The sequence below is a fragment of the Octopus sinensis genome, linkage group LG2 (assembly GCF_006345805.1).
Source record: "Octopus sinensis linkage group LG2, ASM634580v1, whole genome shotgun sequence".
Lineage (NCBI taxonomy): Eukaryota > Metazoa > Mollusca > Cephalopoda > Octopoda > Octopodidae > Octopus > Octopus sinensis.
Genome location: NC_042998.1, coordinates 126232842 through 126253050, shown reverse-complemented (window position 1 = coordinate 126253050; position 20209 = coordinate 126232842). Strand labels below are relative to the sequence as shown.

Below are 20209 nucleotides of genomic sequence, written 5' to 3'. Positions count from 1 at the left end.
AATATAAAATTATTAAAATTTTGTTCAAACATCGCTATAGAAAATGGGTTATTAGCTAATATTCAATTGGGTATACAACAAAATTTTACTATAGAATTTGTTATTCTGGGTAACTTTCTGATACCCATAATATTTATGGCAAAATAGGCATTAATTTCATTTAAGGTTGTGGGAAACCACAAACTATCCTTTCTTTCGCTTTGTTTACATTTAGCGTAATGGTTCGTTTCCGCCGTAATGATTTCAAATAGGCTCATTCGAAAAAGTAAATAGAAATAGTCTAAGGCTTTACTCTCCTGGGAAAGACTGTGGCTTGGTCCAGTTTCTTCAGATAAATCACCGAAAGAAACAGTTTTAAAATTTTCACTCCATTCAGGTGCCAATTCATTTTCTTTATCGCTGTCGGAGCTCTCGGATTCACTGTTTTCACTTTCGGAAAATGAAACATCGGATTCATTATCAAATACCTCGTGCTTTTTTTTTTTCAGTCATAGAGTTAGATTTATGAAGGTCTTCAGTAGAAAAGCCTTCGAATTTTGACTCGCTGCTTGATATAATGAAATTCGTATCCATTTTTTGTCAGAATTACAAATTTTGAAAACACAATAGGAACAAATTTCGGAAAAAAATCTCCCAAAATTCACGGAATTAAAATTACACTTCGATCATTGTACAAAACTGTAGATGAACTGTTTACAAAGTATAATCACATGTTTTCACGAATGTAATAAAGAGATTTGCTCTGATATTCTCATTTAAATATGAATAGGTAAATACGGGCGGGTTTGGTAACGAAAGGGTTAAAAAGAAGTGGAATTCTTTGTTGTAGATCTTACCGGAACTATAGGGGAAGAATGTTGCTTGTTATTTGGTGAAACTTGGAATCTAGGTTAGATTTTAAACTGCAGACATTAGGGTTATTTTATGGCTAACACATTAAAGAAAGCGTAGTGTAGTTGTTGTTAGTATTTAGTGAGATCAAGATAATTCATTGCCAGAGGTTTTGTCCAAATGCTTACAAGTTTGAAACGCAAATTACTCCATGCTTCAAGTGGTGGAATTATACGTGTAAACTTGCAACCCAGTAAAAACTAATAAAAATGGCAGCTTTAATATGGATGCTTGACCCACCAGAGGCAGAACTATATCATCAATTATCACTTAATACCTATTTTTCATGCTGGCAAGGATTGGACGATTTCAGGCTTCATTGTCTGTTTTGGTATAGTTTCTACAGTTGGATACTCACCAATCACTAGAGTGTACTGAGTGTTTTTTTACATGGCACCAGCAAGACAAAGACCCCTCAACTGAGAGTGGAGAGTGACTTTGTGCCAGTTCATGAGAGATTAAGGTATACAGGGATGGGTATCTTACTGCAGAATAGATACATGGATACTCTGGTTGGAGAAGAAAGGATGGTGAGTTAGAGAGTAAGATAAAGTGAACAGGTGAGCCAGAGAGTAAAATAAAGAGAGAGGGTGATGAAACACAGGTGACTGTGGAAAATGGAGTGAATATAGGAGAGGTTTGGGGGAAGGGGTTACAGTAGATATATGATGAAAGCAAATAAGTAATGTGTTAACATAGAAGAGAGAAGGTACAGAAAGGAGCTGAATGGTGGAGACAGCAAGCAGGGAAAGATAATGGAAAACAGAAGTTAACTGAATAAGCAGGAGGATGTAGTATATACCTATTCTAATCTTGGGGATGAAATGAAGGAAGAACTGGTTGACATAGAGAGGTATTATTAAGGTGGTATTAGGATATCAATTGTTGTGGTAGACAGGTACCTCGCTCTTTTGTCATTTCCTTTGTAGGTTTCATTGTTGAGATCAGTCTTGGAGCCTAACAAGAAGTATCAAAAGCAAATATAAGTGAACTGAAACTAGGAGAAAGACAAAACTAGAAACAGAGTGATAGTAGCAGTGTAAAACCAAGTCAAATGGACATTGTAAGAAACAGATTTTCTATGTTGATATTAACTGTCAGTGTGAGGGAAGTCATATACCCCAACTCTAAAGAAATCCAATATTAATATTCAAGCTTTCTCTGATCTTGACCTTTTACATAAAGAAACAAATGCATTGCAAAATGCTTTTGATGACAAGGTTTAAACAACGTGTGCATATGTTCATGAGCCTCCCTCATCATTTCTTTCTTACAACTTCAAAATGGATAAAAAGAATGCAAGTAAAGACTTATAATACATTGCTTCAACTATATAATGCAAAATGAATTCCATTTGAAGCTTTAAAAAGGTAAACATGAAATACAGATGGTTGATTAGAAAGAATACTCAACAAGATCAACTGCAGTTTGTCTAGCCTTATTGCACTTGTGCCCATGCCAATGCACTTAGCTATTAACAGAATTTATCCAGCTCTTATTATTAAAACATTAAAATCTGTTTATAAACTTGCAGAGCAGAAAATGTCTACTTGTAAGTCAAGAGGCCATTTCAGCATATTCCTTCATGGATCTTCAGTAGTTCTTAAATGGGACTTTGGTCACTAAATTTCGCTTACAAACTCTGCCATATGGTAAGTTATAACTTACTTTTAAGAAAAGTATGCAAAATTCTGTTGCTTTTATTTGAAGCTTTATCCTTTGTAAAAGATGACAAAAAAAAAAAAAGAAAGAAAAGCTTCTAGTATGGCAGCTGGATAAAGACATACTTCATTTCCTAATCTTATCTGTTTTAGTTAGAATCTATATGTTTCTTCCAACTGAAATGTCCTATAATTGTAGTTTTGAAACCAGTGTATTACATTTTCACTGCAAAATTTGTTTTGTGGTAATCTTTTAAGATTTTCTGATTCAGGCAGCTTAGTTTTAAAACTGCCTCTTATGGAAACCTGAGGCAATCTCCAACATTCTTTTCCCCATACAACTTCAAAATCACCCTACTATTTTACTTAAATGTAATATTGCAATTTGTGAACAATAGTGTCGCTTGTTAGAGATCCAGTAAACTAATCCTTGGTTTACTGTATTTACAAAAGTAAGAGTGACAAAGGAGAGTCACCAGTTTCAGAGTTTCTTAGTGCTTATATCTTTCATTAATGTACATCAGTAAGATAAACACACACACACATATACAACTGACTTGCAGTTTCTAAGGTATTGCTTGAAGTGAAACTATAAGGTTGTCCCAAAAGTTTGTAGAAAGTCTTGGAAAATAATGGTCTTTATTTTGAGGAATAATTTTTGTTGTTTTTGTTAGTACTTGGCGAGTAAAAATTCAATTTTCGCAAGTGTTTACGAACTTTTGGGACAACCTAATATATAAGACACTTGCCCAACATACTACAAAGCAGGATCAAATGAAGAAACCCCATAGCTGTGAAGCAAACACAATAACTAAACAGCCATACCTGAACCCATGTAAACAAAATGGTTATATTTTGATTCTTCCCTTTAAGTGAAAACACAGAATCAATACATAAGTATAGCATCAAACATTTAACAGTGCACCCACAGGAAAACAACTAACATTTCTATTTTCTGGCTTCAATCCATATATATCCTATACTAATCTCAAATCTTTCCAGATTAATCCTGTTAGCAATGAAATAAATTAAAGCTTAGGTAACAGTATCAAAGAAATCAAAAAGTGATACACATTAACCAGAGTAAAACGTAGGCAGGCAACTGGCTTGTTAAAATAAATGGCAAATGTAAGCCTGTAGTGTCATGAGAATTAGTCAAATGGTGCTAAAAAGCAGAAGAGTGATTGAAGTTGACAAATTCATAAGAAAGATGAAGTAGAAATGACTTAAATAGGAAACTGAAACACTAAGAGCCACAATAACTGAGAAGACAGAGAATGAAATTATTGAATAGTCATAAATTCAATCTGGTTCCAGTTTGTATGACTGATGAAGACTCTACATAATATATATAATCTCAAATGATAGTCACAGAAGAAAACCCCAAATCTATCAAGTAACAACAACCAGGTAACTAACAAGAGTACCACTTGATATATTTCTTTGAGAAATGAGGGGGGTTTAAAAAAGAAACCCACAAGATCCACAAAAACTTATACATAATCTGTACAAGTCTAATTTAAACCTTTTTTTTTCACATCACATTCATCTCCTATACATCAAATACATGAAGCCAATCCAAAGATAATGACTATAGCAAAATCAAATTTCTATGGCAAAATTCTGGAGGGTGTCTGACACGAATGTGAAAAAATGTAAACATATGATGATTACAACATATTTGGAAAAATAAATCAAGTATTCTTTAAACAAAGACATCATATTTGTAAGTTCTTTTTCATTAATCATATATTGGCACACAACTGCTTCATTATCTTGTTACTTTGATGAAACTTTAAACGTGCTCAAGGTTACATAAATAATATCAACAAGAATATAGTCAACATTCTGAGATTAAAAACAATGTCTTTTATACTATCCTCTTTAGAAAGAATCCAGTTTCCTTTCAAACGAATAACAATCAATCCAGTTGCAAGATCCTATTGGAATACATTCAAATCCACAACTATATCAATTCAGATTAAAGTCCATAAGTTTCCTATAACCCTTCTTAAAGGGAAAAGATGCTCACAGAACTAAACGATACAAACATGAAAATTTTCAAACAGAAAATACATCACATAATTTATCAATGCTTTTTAATTCTTTTCACATCTCATCCACAATTCTCAACTCATAGCCCATCATTGAATACACACTTCTTTTAAGATTACACTGGATTTGCATTTGAGTGTACTATTTTAAGACTTGAAACAAGCAATACAACCTCACTATTGATGTCTATAATTAATAATGTTTGCAATGTAGCAACAAATTCAATTATGAAGATTAATATCAATTTTAGAGAACAAACAACATACTTCTGTAAAATTAATTCAAAATCGTAATTTGCTAACAACAGTTCAGCTATATGAATTAACTCTTTCAAAACCACTTCTGGTTCCATGATAACAACTCTTCTGAAAACACCTGCATTATATATAAATTTAATCACATGTAATAGTATGAAAATAAATTGTCCTGAGTAAAAGTTTCATAATGACACATAAAACCCCACTTTTTAAATTGTGTTCAAAATACAGTTAACATATCAATCCTCTCCATTCCTCATTCTCCTTTGCTAACAAATTTTCAAACTGCCAACTCACCTAACCACTTCATTTCAGTTTGTGTTTTGTGGGGACCCCCTGGGCACCTCATTGCCATTATCTATCTCTTGCAGCTCCTGATCTTTTTCTTTTCCCCTCTTATCTTTTTCTTTACAATATATAAGTAACTACATAGATACCTCTACAAGAACCTGCACTATCCTCACCCCACTTCTCATAGTAATACCCTCATATCCTAGCAGGAAGCTGTCCTATCCCAATTTCCCCTAGGGCTTGCAGTCCTGTGAACTGCACAGCAACTCCAATAGTGCGGGTGGCACATAAAAAAGCACCCAGTCAAAACTGTAAAGTTGTTAGCATTAGGAATGGCATCCAACTGTAGAAACCATGCCAAAACAGACATTGGAAGACAAGGCATTCCTTGGAAACATCAGATCCTGTCAAACCATCCAACCGATGCCAGCATGGAACATGGACATTAAATGCTAATACCAATAAGACAGGAACTTTGTATTGTGAGAAATAAGGCTATGAGAACGGTTAGCTATTCCTTGAACTTCTATTAGAGGCTGAAAAAGATGTAAAATATGCACACAAAAAATATAAAGTGCATATGTGTGTGTGTATATAAATCACATACATACACACATATGTATACATATATATACATACACACATATACACACATACACAGGAAAAAAAATTGAAACACCAAACCATTTTATGCTTTTATTGGCCACATATCTTTTTCAACAGATTTCTAGATCTGCAAGACTGTCCATTAAAATTACTTGCCATAACCTTTAAAAATAAAGGTCACTGGTGAGTGAGATAAATACTCACAGCAAGCAAAATTTAAATACTGGAAATCACTGCTGTGCACCCATAAGGTGAGAGAAAGTATAGGTGATTAACGTGGAACAACAAGGGAGTTAGCAACGGGGAAAGGGGTCTGAGAGAAGTAGGGCAAGGTAAATAGCAACAGGGGTAAAAAGTTTTCAAGGAACTGGAAAGTAAAGATTTTTTTTCTTTTTAAATAATAATAATAATGAAAAAAGGTGGATGGGGAGTAACTTTCTTTTGATCCCTTATACTTGTTGAAGCCAACTTGCCCTAAAACCAACCTACAGAGGCAATCTAAATGTATTGGCATGAAAAGTAAACCACACAACTGCTGCTACATCTTGCCAATGCCAACCAGCTGAGAGTTTAGATGTGGGAAGACAAAATTGAAATAAAGCAGCAAAGCATTCTCAGAAAAATTCAAAGACTTACAGAATTCTTCAGGATAGGTTTCTAAAATAAATTAAGATGAGGAAAAGTCACTAACAAACTGCAGAGGAATTTTCATATGGATTTTAGGATGGTAAATGGCTCTTGCTAGATGCCAATAACAATCTTGACACAAACAGGTCATAGTGGTACACTGCCTATTACACTTATAAGTCAGACACCCACTCAGAGTGAACATCATTTGATTCCTTTTCATAACAATCTTGCAGTCTTATGAACAACCCTAAAAAACATCTGCTATGATAAAAGATAAAATTAATCTTATATAAAATACATATATATATATGTAGGTCATATCATTTCAATTTTCCTAAGCTTTAAAAAGATTTAAATCTAACAAGAAATCAGGATGTCTATATATCAAGCTTCTTTATGATCAGAATGAATGAGTGAAAAGGTTTGGAAACAAGCAGTGACCACATGCATGCACACACACAAAAACATATCAGAAGCATGTCATTTACAGAAATCAGACCAGTTTCTCATTTTTCTTCATTCTTGCCAAGAAATTTTTGTTATGTATGAAATAAAAAATTTCAAGCCAACATATTACTTGGCATCTCATAAGTGATAAAAGAAAAGAAAAAAAAAAAATAAACACAATGTAATAACTGAAAATAAACTATATAAATTCATTATATAATAGAAATTTAGTCCAAATCAGTACTTAATTGTATTGAAAAGAATATATTTCATTATGGGTGCTATCTTTTCAGTGACATGTATCATTAAAGCCAAAGCTTTTGTCCGGCCACTGCTGTGTTGAAAATAAGAGCGGTTAGAAAATGAAAAATGTTCCAGACAGAGATGATATCTAAACAGATTTGGAAAGGAGGAAGAAGAAATAGGGGCTGACAGTCGTATGTTTGAGATGTGCTGTGTAGTACTTCTCACAGCAACTGCGCAAACACATGTGGCCAAGCAGCAAGTGGACGTGACACCAGCACAACACATTGCTGAAACTAAATCTTCAGTAATCTTCAAGATCAAAATCTTCGTCATAACCATCTTCGTGTACCTCCAAAATATTGAAGTCTACTTGGTACCGCAAAATGGCTGAAAGAGAAAAAGAAAAAACAATTGTGTATGTGGAAAACATAGTACACTGCAGGTTAGTCAAATCTTGATAAATTTCAATTTCTCATACTATTTTTGCCTTTATATATTACTTATTCTACATACATTCCAGTTCAAATGAAAAATGCAATATGCACATTTCTTCAGTACAGCTATTGTTATTTATCCCAGGGGAATATTTATTTACAATTCATTTTATAAACAGATATTTAAACAAAATTTAAATAATTGTACATTTCATTAAATTAACTTGTAATCAGAGTAGTTTAGGCAAATACATTCTTATAACGAATAACAAAACATAGCTGCTTAATGTAACCAGTCAAAATTCACAATTATTTTAGAAATTAAAACAGAGGAGTGGTTCAGAAATATATTCACAATGTTAACCAATTTTAAAAAATGGAATTGAAATAGGGTTATCAAATATTATTCCCTTTTATTCTTCAATCAAATTAACCATTTTGGAACTAATTTTTTTACAACTCGTGCATAATAGTGTAAAAATTACTACTTTGGCAATTAAAACATGTCTGGAGCTGTCTTCCATACTATAATTAGTAAGATAATATTAGTCATTGAGTTCATTTCATCTTTTCTTCCCTCCCAAGTTAAGATTTTTGATGGCCACTATTAAATATGTTAGCACGAAAAACAAATTACTTAGTCAATGATGTTCAAGATATAATTTTGGTAGCAGAACCAAAATTATATCTTAACCAAGTCTTGTATAAAGAAACTCTCTCACAATCTTCAACTAAGACAATGTCTGTAGTTCATTGTCTTGTAGGACTATCTACTCCACTCTAGATTTTAAATTCAAGGTTCTCAACTTACCTCCAATACCACCAAAACCTTTCACAAATTGTGCACCTTCCTGGGACTTGTCTGTAATTATTTCCAATGTGGCACCTATTAAATCATAAAAAAGGAAAAAATAAGATCATTTCCTTTGAGGCATTGAAGTGAAAATAACATAACTATGCTCCTAGCATTACATATTTTCTTTATATAACTTATTTCCTTATACCAAAGCCAGTTTCTCAACTAAAGAGATTTTGGAATGATTGGCAAGTTGTCCTCAGCTCCAGCACTATATAAACCGAATTATATAAAAATCTTTCCCTACACAAATATACAACTTTTCAGATTTCATAACAATATATTGAACACAAATAATGCAGTAAATAATGTCATCAGATTTTATTTCTTAAAGTAGAAACAAAACATTAATAAACTTATTTCTTAAAGCATCATCTAATAATTATGCTAACAAACAAAAATATTCTGTCTGAACCAAATCATAAAATTAGATTTAAAAAAAAAGAAATAAAACTCTTACCAAAGTTTTTGTAATTATTTGCAAACCATTCAAGAAGAGGCATTTGGTCCACTAATTCCAACTCAACTCCCGTCTGAAAGGTAAAGTAAAATATTTAACAAAACTCTTTCATATATAATTAACAGAGAAAAAAATATCAAAAATACCTAATAAATACAGAAGTAATACCCAGAGAAGGAAGTTATGGAAAGTTAAAGAGCTTTCAGCCAGATGTAGGTTCACAGACGTATTAGTTAATATGTATGAGGAGGAGATAGAGACTTATGACAGAGAGGTCAACTGAAACACTATGAGATAATCTGCTGCTAGCTGCAGACCAGATCTGTGGATGGAATAATGTTCCACCTGAACAGATGTCAGATATGGTGATGGAATAGTTAAGTAGATAGAGCTGTAAAAATGAAAAGGGCAGCCTAGAAAGATAACAAAATCAGATAGCTAATGAGAAACTAAATGTCTAGAATATGGAGAAAATGAGCTGAAAGTATGAGGATTCCTAATGTTCTACAAGAGGGGTCTGAGGCCTGATTGCAATGTAGTATAAATCAAGATATTTTTGAGAAAAATGCATACAGAATGACAGAAATGCACCTGCCACATTGCTGCTACACAGACAGATTTGGAAAGGTTATAACAAAAATTATTGAATGAGGAGAAAATACACAGGAAAGAGAGCACCTACTCTAAATAAACTCAACAGAAGGATCAAGCTATTGAAGTTGACAGTTATATAACTATATAGTTAAAGCAAAATGAAGGATATGAAGGCATCTACATCATCAAGGAAAGTAGCTAACATGTTGAAAATATCTTGAGAAAGAGGGCTCATGCTAAATGACTGGTGTAGCACTATTATCATCATCATCAACTACTACAAACAAAATTTGCAGTGGATGATGATAGTGTTATACCAGTCACCTTACAAGACAGCAACTTGATATGGAACAGGTTATATAAGTTATATCACAACTGATGAGGAAGAGATGAGACGCAGTTCAAATTTGTACCAAAAAATGGTACTGCCAGTGATGTCCTAGAGATAGAACTACAGGAACTTTTAGCTAAGTGAAAACCATTCTACCTAACATTCATTGGCCTAGACAAAGCCTTTAACAGGGTACCAAACTCTATAGTCTCAAGAAAACTGAGTGTAGATGAATGACTTGAGAAAATCATGTTAAGTCATGTAAAGAGATGCTGTGAACAAGATGAGATAGCAAGGAATGTAGTATGCAGGCAAGTGCCTACTAGGGCTCAATTCTCAACCACTTCCTGTTTGTTATAAGTCTCCAGGCCATAACAAAAGTGTTTAAAGCAAACTATCTGTGGAAACTATTGTATATTAATATCCAGACTTCAAAGGTGAATCTGTCATGGAATTTTTTAAAAACTCCAAACATGAAAGCAAAGCCTAAATTGAAAGAAGAAATAAACCTTGCAAAGAGTTAAAATAGTTCAAATGAGCAGGAAAGAAGAACACTAAAACATTAGAGGGGTGACCATATTGAATATGCAGAAGAGTGACATGGGTGCATAAGAAATGCAGTAGGATTAGAGAAACTGACAAAGAAGATTTCATATGTAGCAGATGAACAGGAATAGTAATGCTTAGTAGGCTCCTTAGAGGTAGTTGATAGCTTCTGTTACCAAGCTGACCAAAACAGCTGTGGAGGAATATATTCCCAAAGCATAATATATATAACGGGATGGAAAAAGTCCTGGGAGCTATTACCTCCAACAGCAACACAAGAATTCTCTCTCTGAATGAAGGGCAGATTGTATGATGCTTGTGTACGAAGTGCGATGTTGCATGGTAACAAAACCTGAGCATCCATGAGGAGGATGTGCAAAGGCTGTAAAGAAATGAAGTGAGTGTGCACTGATAAATGTATAATGTTAGTGTGCATGAGCAACAGCATAAATGAGCCAAGAAAAAGGCAGTATTAAAGAGAATCAGATGCAGTATGCAAGAGAGAAAACTGCTAATAAAGAAGTGATGCATGTAGAGGATAAAAACTGAGTGATGGAGAGAGCAATAATCCAAAAGAAGAAGAGGAAGCTGAAGGAAGATGGAAAAGGATCACCGTGCTTGAGAAGACTCTTCTAACCCATACAAACAGAATATGAATCTAAAAATGATCAATGGCAATAAGATCAATCCTTTAATCAGAAATTGCAATTTTACTAAAATTATACTTTTTTATTTATTACTAATTCCAGTTGGTCACCTATGTTACATTATCATATTCATGGGTTTTTGTTAATAATACCAACCCCAGTTCTTTTGTCTGATATTCATTGTCATTTTGCTCACCTCCAATTATCAATGTCTTTGCACCTGTTGAGCCATATCACAAATATCCACTGTATGGAACAGCTTTTAGACAATACTGCAACTCCTGCAAGACCATCATCCAAAATGCAAAGGTTGGCAGAGCCTGCCTCTCAAACTGCAACCAATCATTTTGCCCTAATCTCTTGTTGAGAGGATCTGCTAACTTTGCAGAATTCTCCTTTGCCTTACTTCTAAACCAAGACAGTCCTCTAGGTGATACTCTTGCTCAGAAAGCCACTAAATTTGCTGCCTACATTGCATCAAACTCTTAACTGTACAGAATCAGCAATTCCCCAAAATATCCCTTTCTACACCACCATTCTTACACACACACACCATATGCTAATAAGGGAGTCCTGAGCTGCAAGAAAGAGCTCCTAAATCTTCCTTAAACACTATCCTACTGCCTTGAAAGGTAGTTACATACAAAAAGGTTTAAACAATATTGAATACATCAAAAAAGACAACAGACTGGCCATGGCTAGAAAGCCAATTGAACAAATTTTAGGACACATATTTCTCTCACAAGTGTGAATACCATCAGGGAGAGAAGCTACACCTTCTGCATCAATCAGCTGAAGTTCTTACACAAAGGTGTTTCACAAAGCCTTCAAAATACATACAAACTCCACCAAACACTTACAAATAATCCAGAAAAATACAGTGACAATAAAAACAAGTTGTACCTTAACTCCCTACAATCACAGGTTTGTATGAATACTTTTAAAAATAAACATTTCATACAGAAAAATAAATTGTGTAAACAAATCTTTTTTAAAATTCTGCATTACAACACTAATGACATTAAAAAAAACCTTTATGGAACTTAAGTGTTCATCATCTCTCACAACATTCATGTAGCAATAGTTTAGGAAACATTCTTTCACCAAAACACCAAATAACCACTATTCCAAATTTTACTCATATCAGACGAGGCAGACACTTTAACAACAGAAAAGATCCTATAACATGATTTAAAAGAAAAACTTGCATTCAATAAACAGATATGACAAATAACATTCATCAACTAACAGGAAAAAACACTACACTAGAAACTGTATAAAACTAGCAACATGAAGCACATTAATATAATAAACATATACATACCACTACCAACCTCACCAACTGTCCCACCAGGTTGCACCCCAACCAGCTACAGCACTTTAACACTCTCACAAACACCATCATTGGGGAGACTTCAATGCACTCAACACCTCCTGGTTTTCAAATAGTACAGATAACGAGAGAGGTGATGTAATATCATTGCAACTCGACTCTCTTTACACTCACACCAACATACACATATATACATCACCAAACTAACTGCACCACTTCCCTAGACATAACTTCCTGCTCTCCATGCTTAGCTACCACATTCACCTGGCAAACAATTCCCCAACTAATCTCAGACCACCTACTGTTTGCACATCAATGAAAAAAAGCCAAGACACATTTACAAGGTAAGAAAGCTCAATGGAGAAGATTCTGTCATGATGCAAATACATGGTTTACAGAATTCAGCAGCAATACAATCTCCAATCACGGACACTGTCACACATATATTATAAATTTATATCTAAAAATCACATCCCATCTGGCAAGTTCAACATACCTTTATATTCAGTAAAAAAATTACTAACCTCATAATAACCAGAGACAAACTCAAACACCAAATCTACACAACCACAAAACTAATGATAAAACACTATACAGAGTAATAAGCAATATCAATAACAGTGGTCACACAAGAGCTCATGCCACAATAACAACCTTAATAATCCATCCCCATTAGCTATTTCTCAGTTGCCAAAAACTACACAAAGAGAAGCAACACTAAGAATTTGCACCTCCCATCGAGACAGTGATTCTGACCTATTTCTTTTATGAAAATCCCCTAAATTCATAAGTCTCAGCCAAACAAATCTACATTTAAAACACCTCACACCCACAGGAACCACTGCACTAAACGTCTAAAACTACTCTATATTGTCAAATTTCCACAACCTTGTCAGAGATTAGACAAATGATCAAACATAATCCTTGACATCACTAACTGATACATTCCCCTCTCCAAATCACGTGTTCAGATAATGCAATTCTAAATACCATTAACACCAGCAAAAGTTTTCAGCTCCACTCCTCACTATTTACTCATACAAAAGACACTCAAAACCAGTAAACTATATGCAAGACAGCCAAGCCTATGTATTATACAAAAACTACACTTCTACAACCTATTTCCCAAATGGATTACCACAGAGATTCCTCCTATCACTCACTGTTTTCCAATATATACCTTCACAACATTCCTACATAATATTACATAAACAACCCAACACTCATATCTTCATTCATTCCCGTGACACTACTGCCCAACTATCTGCGACTAGTTCCATAGCAACATACTAAATCCAGTTTCCCTTCCTATCAGCAACAACATAGAACATCAAAAACAGATATTCCTCAACAACAACTAAACCACACACAATACAGAGAAAACATAAATACAAGTCACAACTTATTCCCAAAATACAGAAGACAGTAAAGAAAGCAAAGCAATGCAAATACTTAGAGCAATCCCAGGTACCACATTTGGCTAACAGAAGGAAACAGCAAGGAAGGCGGCGAGCTGGCAGAAACGTTCTGAGCTCAAATTCCGCCGAGGTCAACTTTGCCTTTCATCCTTACGCACTGGGATTGATGTAATTGACTTAATCCTTTTGTCTGTCTCCTCTATGTTTAGCCCCTTGTGGGCAATTAAGAAATAAGACGGAAACAGCAATGGTTTACAAATACTACATTATATCCATTATGGACTAAGCAAGCCCTGTCAAATTTCCCCACAAGCCACAATAAACTACAAAAAACTTGAAACAGTGCACAATGCATAACATGTTGTACAGAGATAACCGACACAAATGAAAAAAAGGAAAAACAAAACCATCTACACATGCGAGAAATGGCTTGCTACTGCAGTTAGCTTCAATCCCTACAGTCCTTGTCAGTACACAAGAAGTCGTCAACTCCCACACCAGAGAACACTATACAACATTCAAAAGGATGACTAGCTCTCCCACTCATCTCAGACAAGTGCAAGGAATACACATATATAGAAATAACTGTAACATCAATAGCAAACCTGCACTGAACAAACAGACTGAATTCTGATTTAATAAAACATTTAATGGAAGTGTGCCAATAGGCAGAATTATTACATATATTAAGAAAACAATATTGCAACCAACTACACTAAATTCCCATAAGGCTGCTACAATTGCCAAGTAGTAATATCACTATGGATCCCTTCTGGCAAATGCACATCAACTTGGCAAAGACTGATCTTATTTTTCAGTGCTAGAAGGTATTTTAATCCCCAACAACTCTCCACAAAACTTAAATACATCCATAATGGTGTACTGCTTCCAAATCTAGGACAATGCTGTTGATACACACACACACATCCTAAACTGCATTCAAAGAAAAGCCACAGCTGATTGGTATGACATCAACACACTACTACATACAGTCCACTGACATGCTGCCTCCATTTTCTGCCTTTTCTATGTTTACTGTACTGATCCCTGCTCCTAAGACACTCCCTCACTTGTCTCTTTCTCTCATTATCTATATTGAGTTGTCCCTCATCCTAGTAAAAACTATGACCAATCTGTCAGCAATTTTGTTCCTGTAATTATTTGATAGGAACATTAAACTGCAATATCACTGGGTTTGTGATGGCTATGGGCAACGTAACTTCATCTTGACCAACTACAAGAGTATTTAGCTCAACACTGTATTGATTCTGTTTTCCATGCTTCTAAATTGTGCAGAAACCCAAATATGGACTTCCACATAGTCTACTGAATTATGCAGTGGGACCATACTTGGAACCAAGTAATCACGAAGTGAACTTCTTAATTACATGGCCATTCCTGTCCCCATCTGTCACAAAAAGAAATTTCAGTTTTAAATAATTGACTGAAAAGTTTATTCCTAGTTCACAATGAGGTATACTTAAGCAAGTTTCAACAAGGTTTCTTGTATTTGTTTTTTAAAATAAATTGACCAAATAGGCATTAATAATTAAAGATAGTGTATCTCAATCAATTTACTTCAATAGTTTACATGTATAAATTCTGAAAATCATGATATTATATCAACTGTAACAGTTTTCATATCTAATATTATAAATTTTGAAGTAATACTTTATAAAAAACAAATCCACTAGCCTTTTATTTAAACTTGCTTAAACTAAACTTCAATGAGCTAACATAGCAACCCCATGTTGTAAACATAACTTCTCTCATTTCAATAAGATTAAAGATGTAACACAGCTTTGTATGAACAAAAAATAATAAAAATGCAAAATAAAGCACCTTGTAATGAAAAATAGTCATATACTGAAATAAAACACCTGAAGCTTCTAATGAAAGTGGCCTGCCACATTACAAAAAGCAATCTAGATTTTAGCTCAAGGCTATACTTTGAAATATTTACACACTGTCAAAATAAACAAACAAATCAAATTATTTTAGATCTAAAAAACAAGTAAAGCAGGTATAAAAAAATAGTGAAAGAACAAACTTCTTTTTCCATGAAGTGTGTTTTGTCTTTTTCCTGCTCTGGCCTCAAATGCAAGATTTTCTCCTCTACAAATATAACAAAAAGAGAAACAAATTAGCTAACAAATATAAAAGTATGTATTTACATCTTTAAATTCCTACTATTTTACAGTCATATCTTTATAGCCTTCAAATTCGCTGAAGAATTTCTTTCACAGCTGGATGCCCTTGCTATTGCTAGCCACTTGATGTATTTGAATTTTAAAGAGACACTTTTTGAAAGAAATATCCAAGAAAACCAACCTACATTTGATAAGCAGGAGATCATGGTTCAGGTAAATAAGTGGTAGTTCAAGGAAAGGGCTGCCAAAATTGTGGTGCATCTTTCATTAGATAAACTAAACAGACTTGACCAGTGACGCAACTCAATGGCTATAGCAAACTATAAAGGTTAGCAATCCAGCATTTTAATCTTACAGCCACTGTGCATGTACACCATGTTTCTATATCACATTTTATATAACCACTAAAACTGATAACAGAATTTTCTATTGCCAATTTCTAATCAGAATTGTGCTTTAATAAGAGAATTTAAGCTTTTAAAAAGCTCCTCTCCAAAATTTAAACGAAGTACAAACCACATGCAAATATGTAAATTTTCAACATCTTCAGGACTCACATATAACACTGAGATTATAGTAGCAACAGGAACAATTATTACAACATAATACCAGCTTCATTATTACATGAATGTACAGCTCCACTAGAACTAGCCAAGAACTGTAGTAATAGAAGTTATTTAGTACTTTTTCATCTCAGGGAAATTGTTAAACTGTAATTGAAAATGTGCTACTTTTTGTAATAATAAGCAAATCATTATCATCGTTTAACAACCGGTTTCCATGCTAGCATGGGTTATTACGATATTAATATCAGCTGAAAACCAATACCACTGCCACCAGTGGATTACCTATCCTAAATGAGCTTTAAAATAACTACAGAATAGTTTCATCAAACTTGGTAATCATGTGGTCACTGTCAGGAAGAATTTTGTAAAACTAAATGTTATTCATCATCATCCTTAAATGTCCATTTTTCCATGCTTGCATGGGTCATTACTGAAGAATTATTAAAATTCATCAACCAAATTTTATGTAAAACAATGTCATAATATATATAGGGGAATTAACCATATTTCAATCCAAATTATGGTTTCTGGCTGGTATAGCACACACACACATCAGTGGACAGGTGGATTGTGTGTTATGGCTGTAAGACTAAGCAACTGAAGAACTAACTCCAATCATAAGCTCAAATCTTACAAAGTGTTCTGTTGTACTTCCTGGGCAAGGCAGCTATTTTTGTTGGTCCACTCCCAAATTAGAATAGAAAGTATATTCAATGAATTACTCCTAACATTATCAAATAGTTAACTACTTTATCATTCAACAAAATTTTATCACAAGCCCTTTTATGAAACATAACATAGGAGTAATTTGAAATAGAAACCTTAATTAAAAAAAAACATTTAAAAGGTGCATTCATTCTTACAATCAAAGACAGACTTTTAGGAAGATCAAATGTTGTAATATTCACATTCTTCCTTAAGATACTAATAAAATACTACTGGACAAAATGAATTGACAAATGCCACTGACCCTTGTTTCGTTTGAAATAAAGGGCAGTGGCATTTTTTCCTCAACCAATGTTATATGAAACAAGAAATTAATTTACTCACCATCTGTGGAATGGTTCTTCAAGATATATCTTGTAATATCAAGATTTTCCCAGACGATCAGAATGTCAACAGCACCCATTTCTAAAGCTTTTAAGGTGTCATCAACACCAAAACAATATTTGCCTGTATCCTGAGATATCTCATCAAAATACCTGCCTGTAAAAAGTAAATTTTATTAAAATTAACTTAACAAAAAAAAAACTAAATTATTACAACTTTAATTTCCAATTGCCATTTATTTTAATAGAATTAATCCTTTTGTTAATGAAGAATTTAAAATAACTAGCATTATTGAGCTGATATCTGGAACATAAACTGACAATAAATCTTGATAGAAGGTTTAGTTTATCACTTTAAAGCAGAAAGTTTTATGCTATAAAATCAGGGCTAGTCTCAAGCAGTTGATATCAAAGAATTAACAAAAGTTTTCTGAGCTCACCTCTAAAAACCCAATTTTTCTGTAACTAATTACAATCAGTTTGTTCATCAAGATATACTTTATTTCTGGATGGGTACATAATGGATTTGAAATAGGAAATTTTCTACCTAAACAAAAGCTGTTAACACTAATTACTACAAGACTTCTGACATATTGATAATCAGAGACAAAACTGCAGTGTAGAGGTGCAAATATCACATTTTTCCATCTCTAAAGATGAGGCCATGAATAATATGTGTGTGCATGTGTATAATCTTTTATTTTTGTCTTTTTGACACCAGGAGAAATATTACTAAATGCTTTAAAACTACACAATAGTATTCAAACATTGCTAATTTACTGAAAGTGAATCCAAGACATGACATCTGACTAGTCCCAACTCAAAAACAAATAGTTTCTTTAGGTAACTTTAATTGGCTGACAAAGGGAACCAAGTATATTTTGTAACAAAAGGAACTTACTGAATAGAGACTGAGTATTATGCTAGTATTTATATCAACCCTACTGGCAGAGTCAATAGTTGATAACCTGTTACCTAGACTGTATTGTGTTCATGGAAAAGAACTTAGTATATATACTTAAATAGTATAAGTTGGTTGATACAGCTCACTGTTGTTAGCAGTAAGAACACTGAATATCAGCCATGGGCCTGGAGTGAACTATGTGTGAAACTACTCCTGTGTAGCTATTCCGAAAAATCTCAGTGATCAGAACCACCAAGAATTCATTGATCCAGTTACATTTTATCATAAAGTAATAAAAATATAACTAACACACCAGCTTTTGAGAACAAAATATTTCACTCTAGTATTTTAAATATAAATTTTGTAAAACCAACTACAAAATAGAATAACTGCAATAACAAGCTTGACAGAAAAGCACCAGGTATTCTACCAGAAGTTGAATTCAAACTAGAATAAATGTTATTTTTTTGGTCCAAGATGGAGAAAGGACATTTGGTGAAATAATTTCAATTTCCCTTCCCTACAAAAAATGGATTTTTAAAAACCCAATTAAACAAAAAAATTGATTTCTTTATATCTATTTTTGTAACAAAAGGAACCAACTGAATGGAGATGGAGTATTATGCTAATACTTATACCAACCCTACTGGTAAAGCTTAATCGACATCAGCAGTCACCAAACTTTGGGTATTATAAACCAGTGGTTACACCTTGCAAATATTAAGGATTTTTATCATCAACCAAACATTTTTAATCAAATTCCGGAATGCAATAATGAAAATTAAATATCAGTGTTATTTTATCAGAGAGGTTTTTAAACTTGACAGTGCAAAGCCTTTTTAAGATAATTCCCATTGGTATGAATCATATCTGTGGCGACAACAGCTTTTAATACCAAGCACTAAGACTAATAGGTATTGACCATAATATTCATATTTGACCCCACCAAAAATAAAAAGCTGACCACAGAGCAAACAACACTACTGTCTCTACTATCTACACTGCCCATGTACATTTATAAATTACTAACATATTTGTTTTTGAAGCCACAGAATAAATTCATAAATTTCAAAAAAGCACGGCATATCTAAACTGAAATTAAATACAGTTAATTTTATACAATTTTACCATGGGCAGAAAAAGAGATCAGCTCTAACCATCCAGTGAACTGCATATATAACCACTGTGTATTGAATTGGATACACAAACATTGATAAGTTTATTCTGTAGAACAGTACAGCATCAAAAATGAACACTGATAAGACGTTATTAATTCATTAACCAAACCAGCTGTCAAGAATGCAATTCTGCAAATTGTGAGTTCAATTTAATAAAACCCTTAATAATAGCAGTTGCATGCACACATACATAGTGGATAGTTTGAGAAAAGTGCCAGTTGCTAATGAAGTTTGAAATTGGTCCAGCTGATTCCTATTACTAATTACACTGAGATTGTATAAAGACACTCACTAATGACTGTCCGGCTATTCAATTTCAAAGGTTTATTCTTTAGTACACTATAGTATGTAGGAAACACCACAGCCATATCATCATCATTTAATGTCCATTGTCCATGCTGGCATGGGCTGAACGGTTTGACCAGAGCTGGCAAGCTGGAGAGCTGCATCAGGCTCCAAGTAATAGTTTCGTTAAAATAAAATTTTAAAAAACTTTTTTAAATACCTATCAATTTCTTTTCTTGAATAAATTTAACATTCGCTAAAGCATCTGATGCTAGTTCAATTGCTTGATTAAAACCATTCTCTCCTCCATAGGAAACATCAACTATCTTGATAATTTTGCCTTGTAATCTCTGAAATAGAAAAACAAAACAGCA

The 20209-nt window shown here is 33.5% G+C and overlaps 1 protein-coding gene across 2 annotated transcripts in view; it reads right to left on the bottom strand.

Moving 5' to 3' along the window:
- Positions 1-5836: 5836 nt before the first annotated feature.
- Positions 5837-20209, bottom strand: part of LOC115222923 (eukaryotic peptide chain release factor subunit 1) — a 35296-nt gene continuing 20923 nt past the window's right edge. Inside the window, exons 6-11 of one of the 2 annotated variants that reach the window (XM_029793322.1) lie at positions 20056-20185; positions 17470-17625; positions 15754-15818; positions 8835-8907; positions 8330-8404; positions 5837-7471 (exon numbers count right to left, since the gene is read on the bottom strand). In XM_029793322.1, the coding sequence (XP_029649182.1) occupies positions 7386-7471; positions 8330-8404; positions 8835-8907; positions 15754-15818; positions 17470-17625; positions 20056-20185 (585 nt within the window). In that variant the 3' untranslated portion in view covers positions 5837-7385. Of the gene's footprint in view, positions 7472-8329; positions 8405-8828; positions 8908-12276; positions 12387-15753; positions 15819-17469; positions 17626-20055; positions 20186-20209 lie in introns of those variants that run through there. The other variant, XR_004997334.1, reaches the window with a different exon arrangement.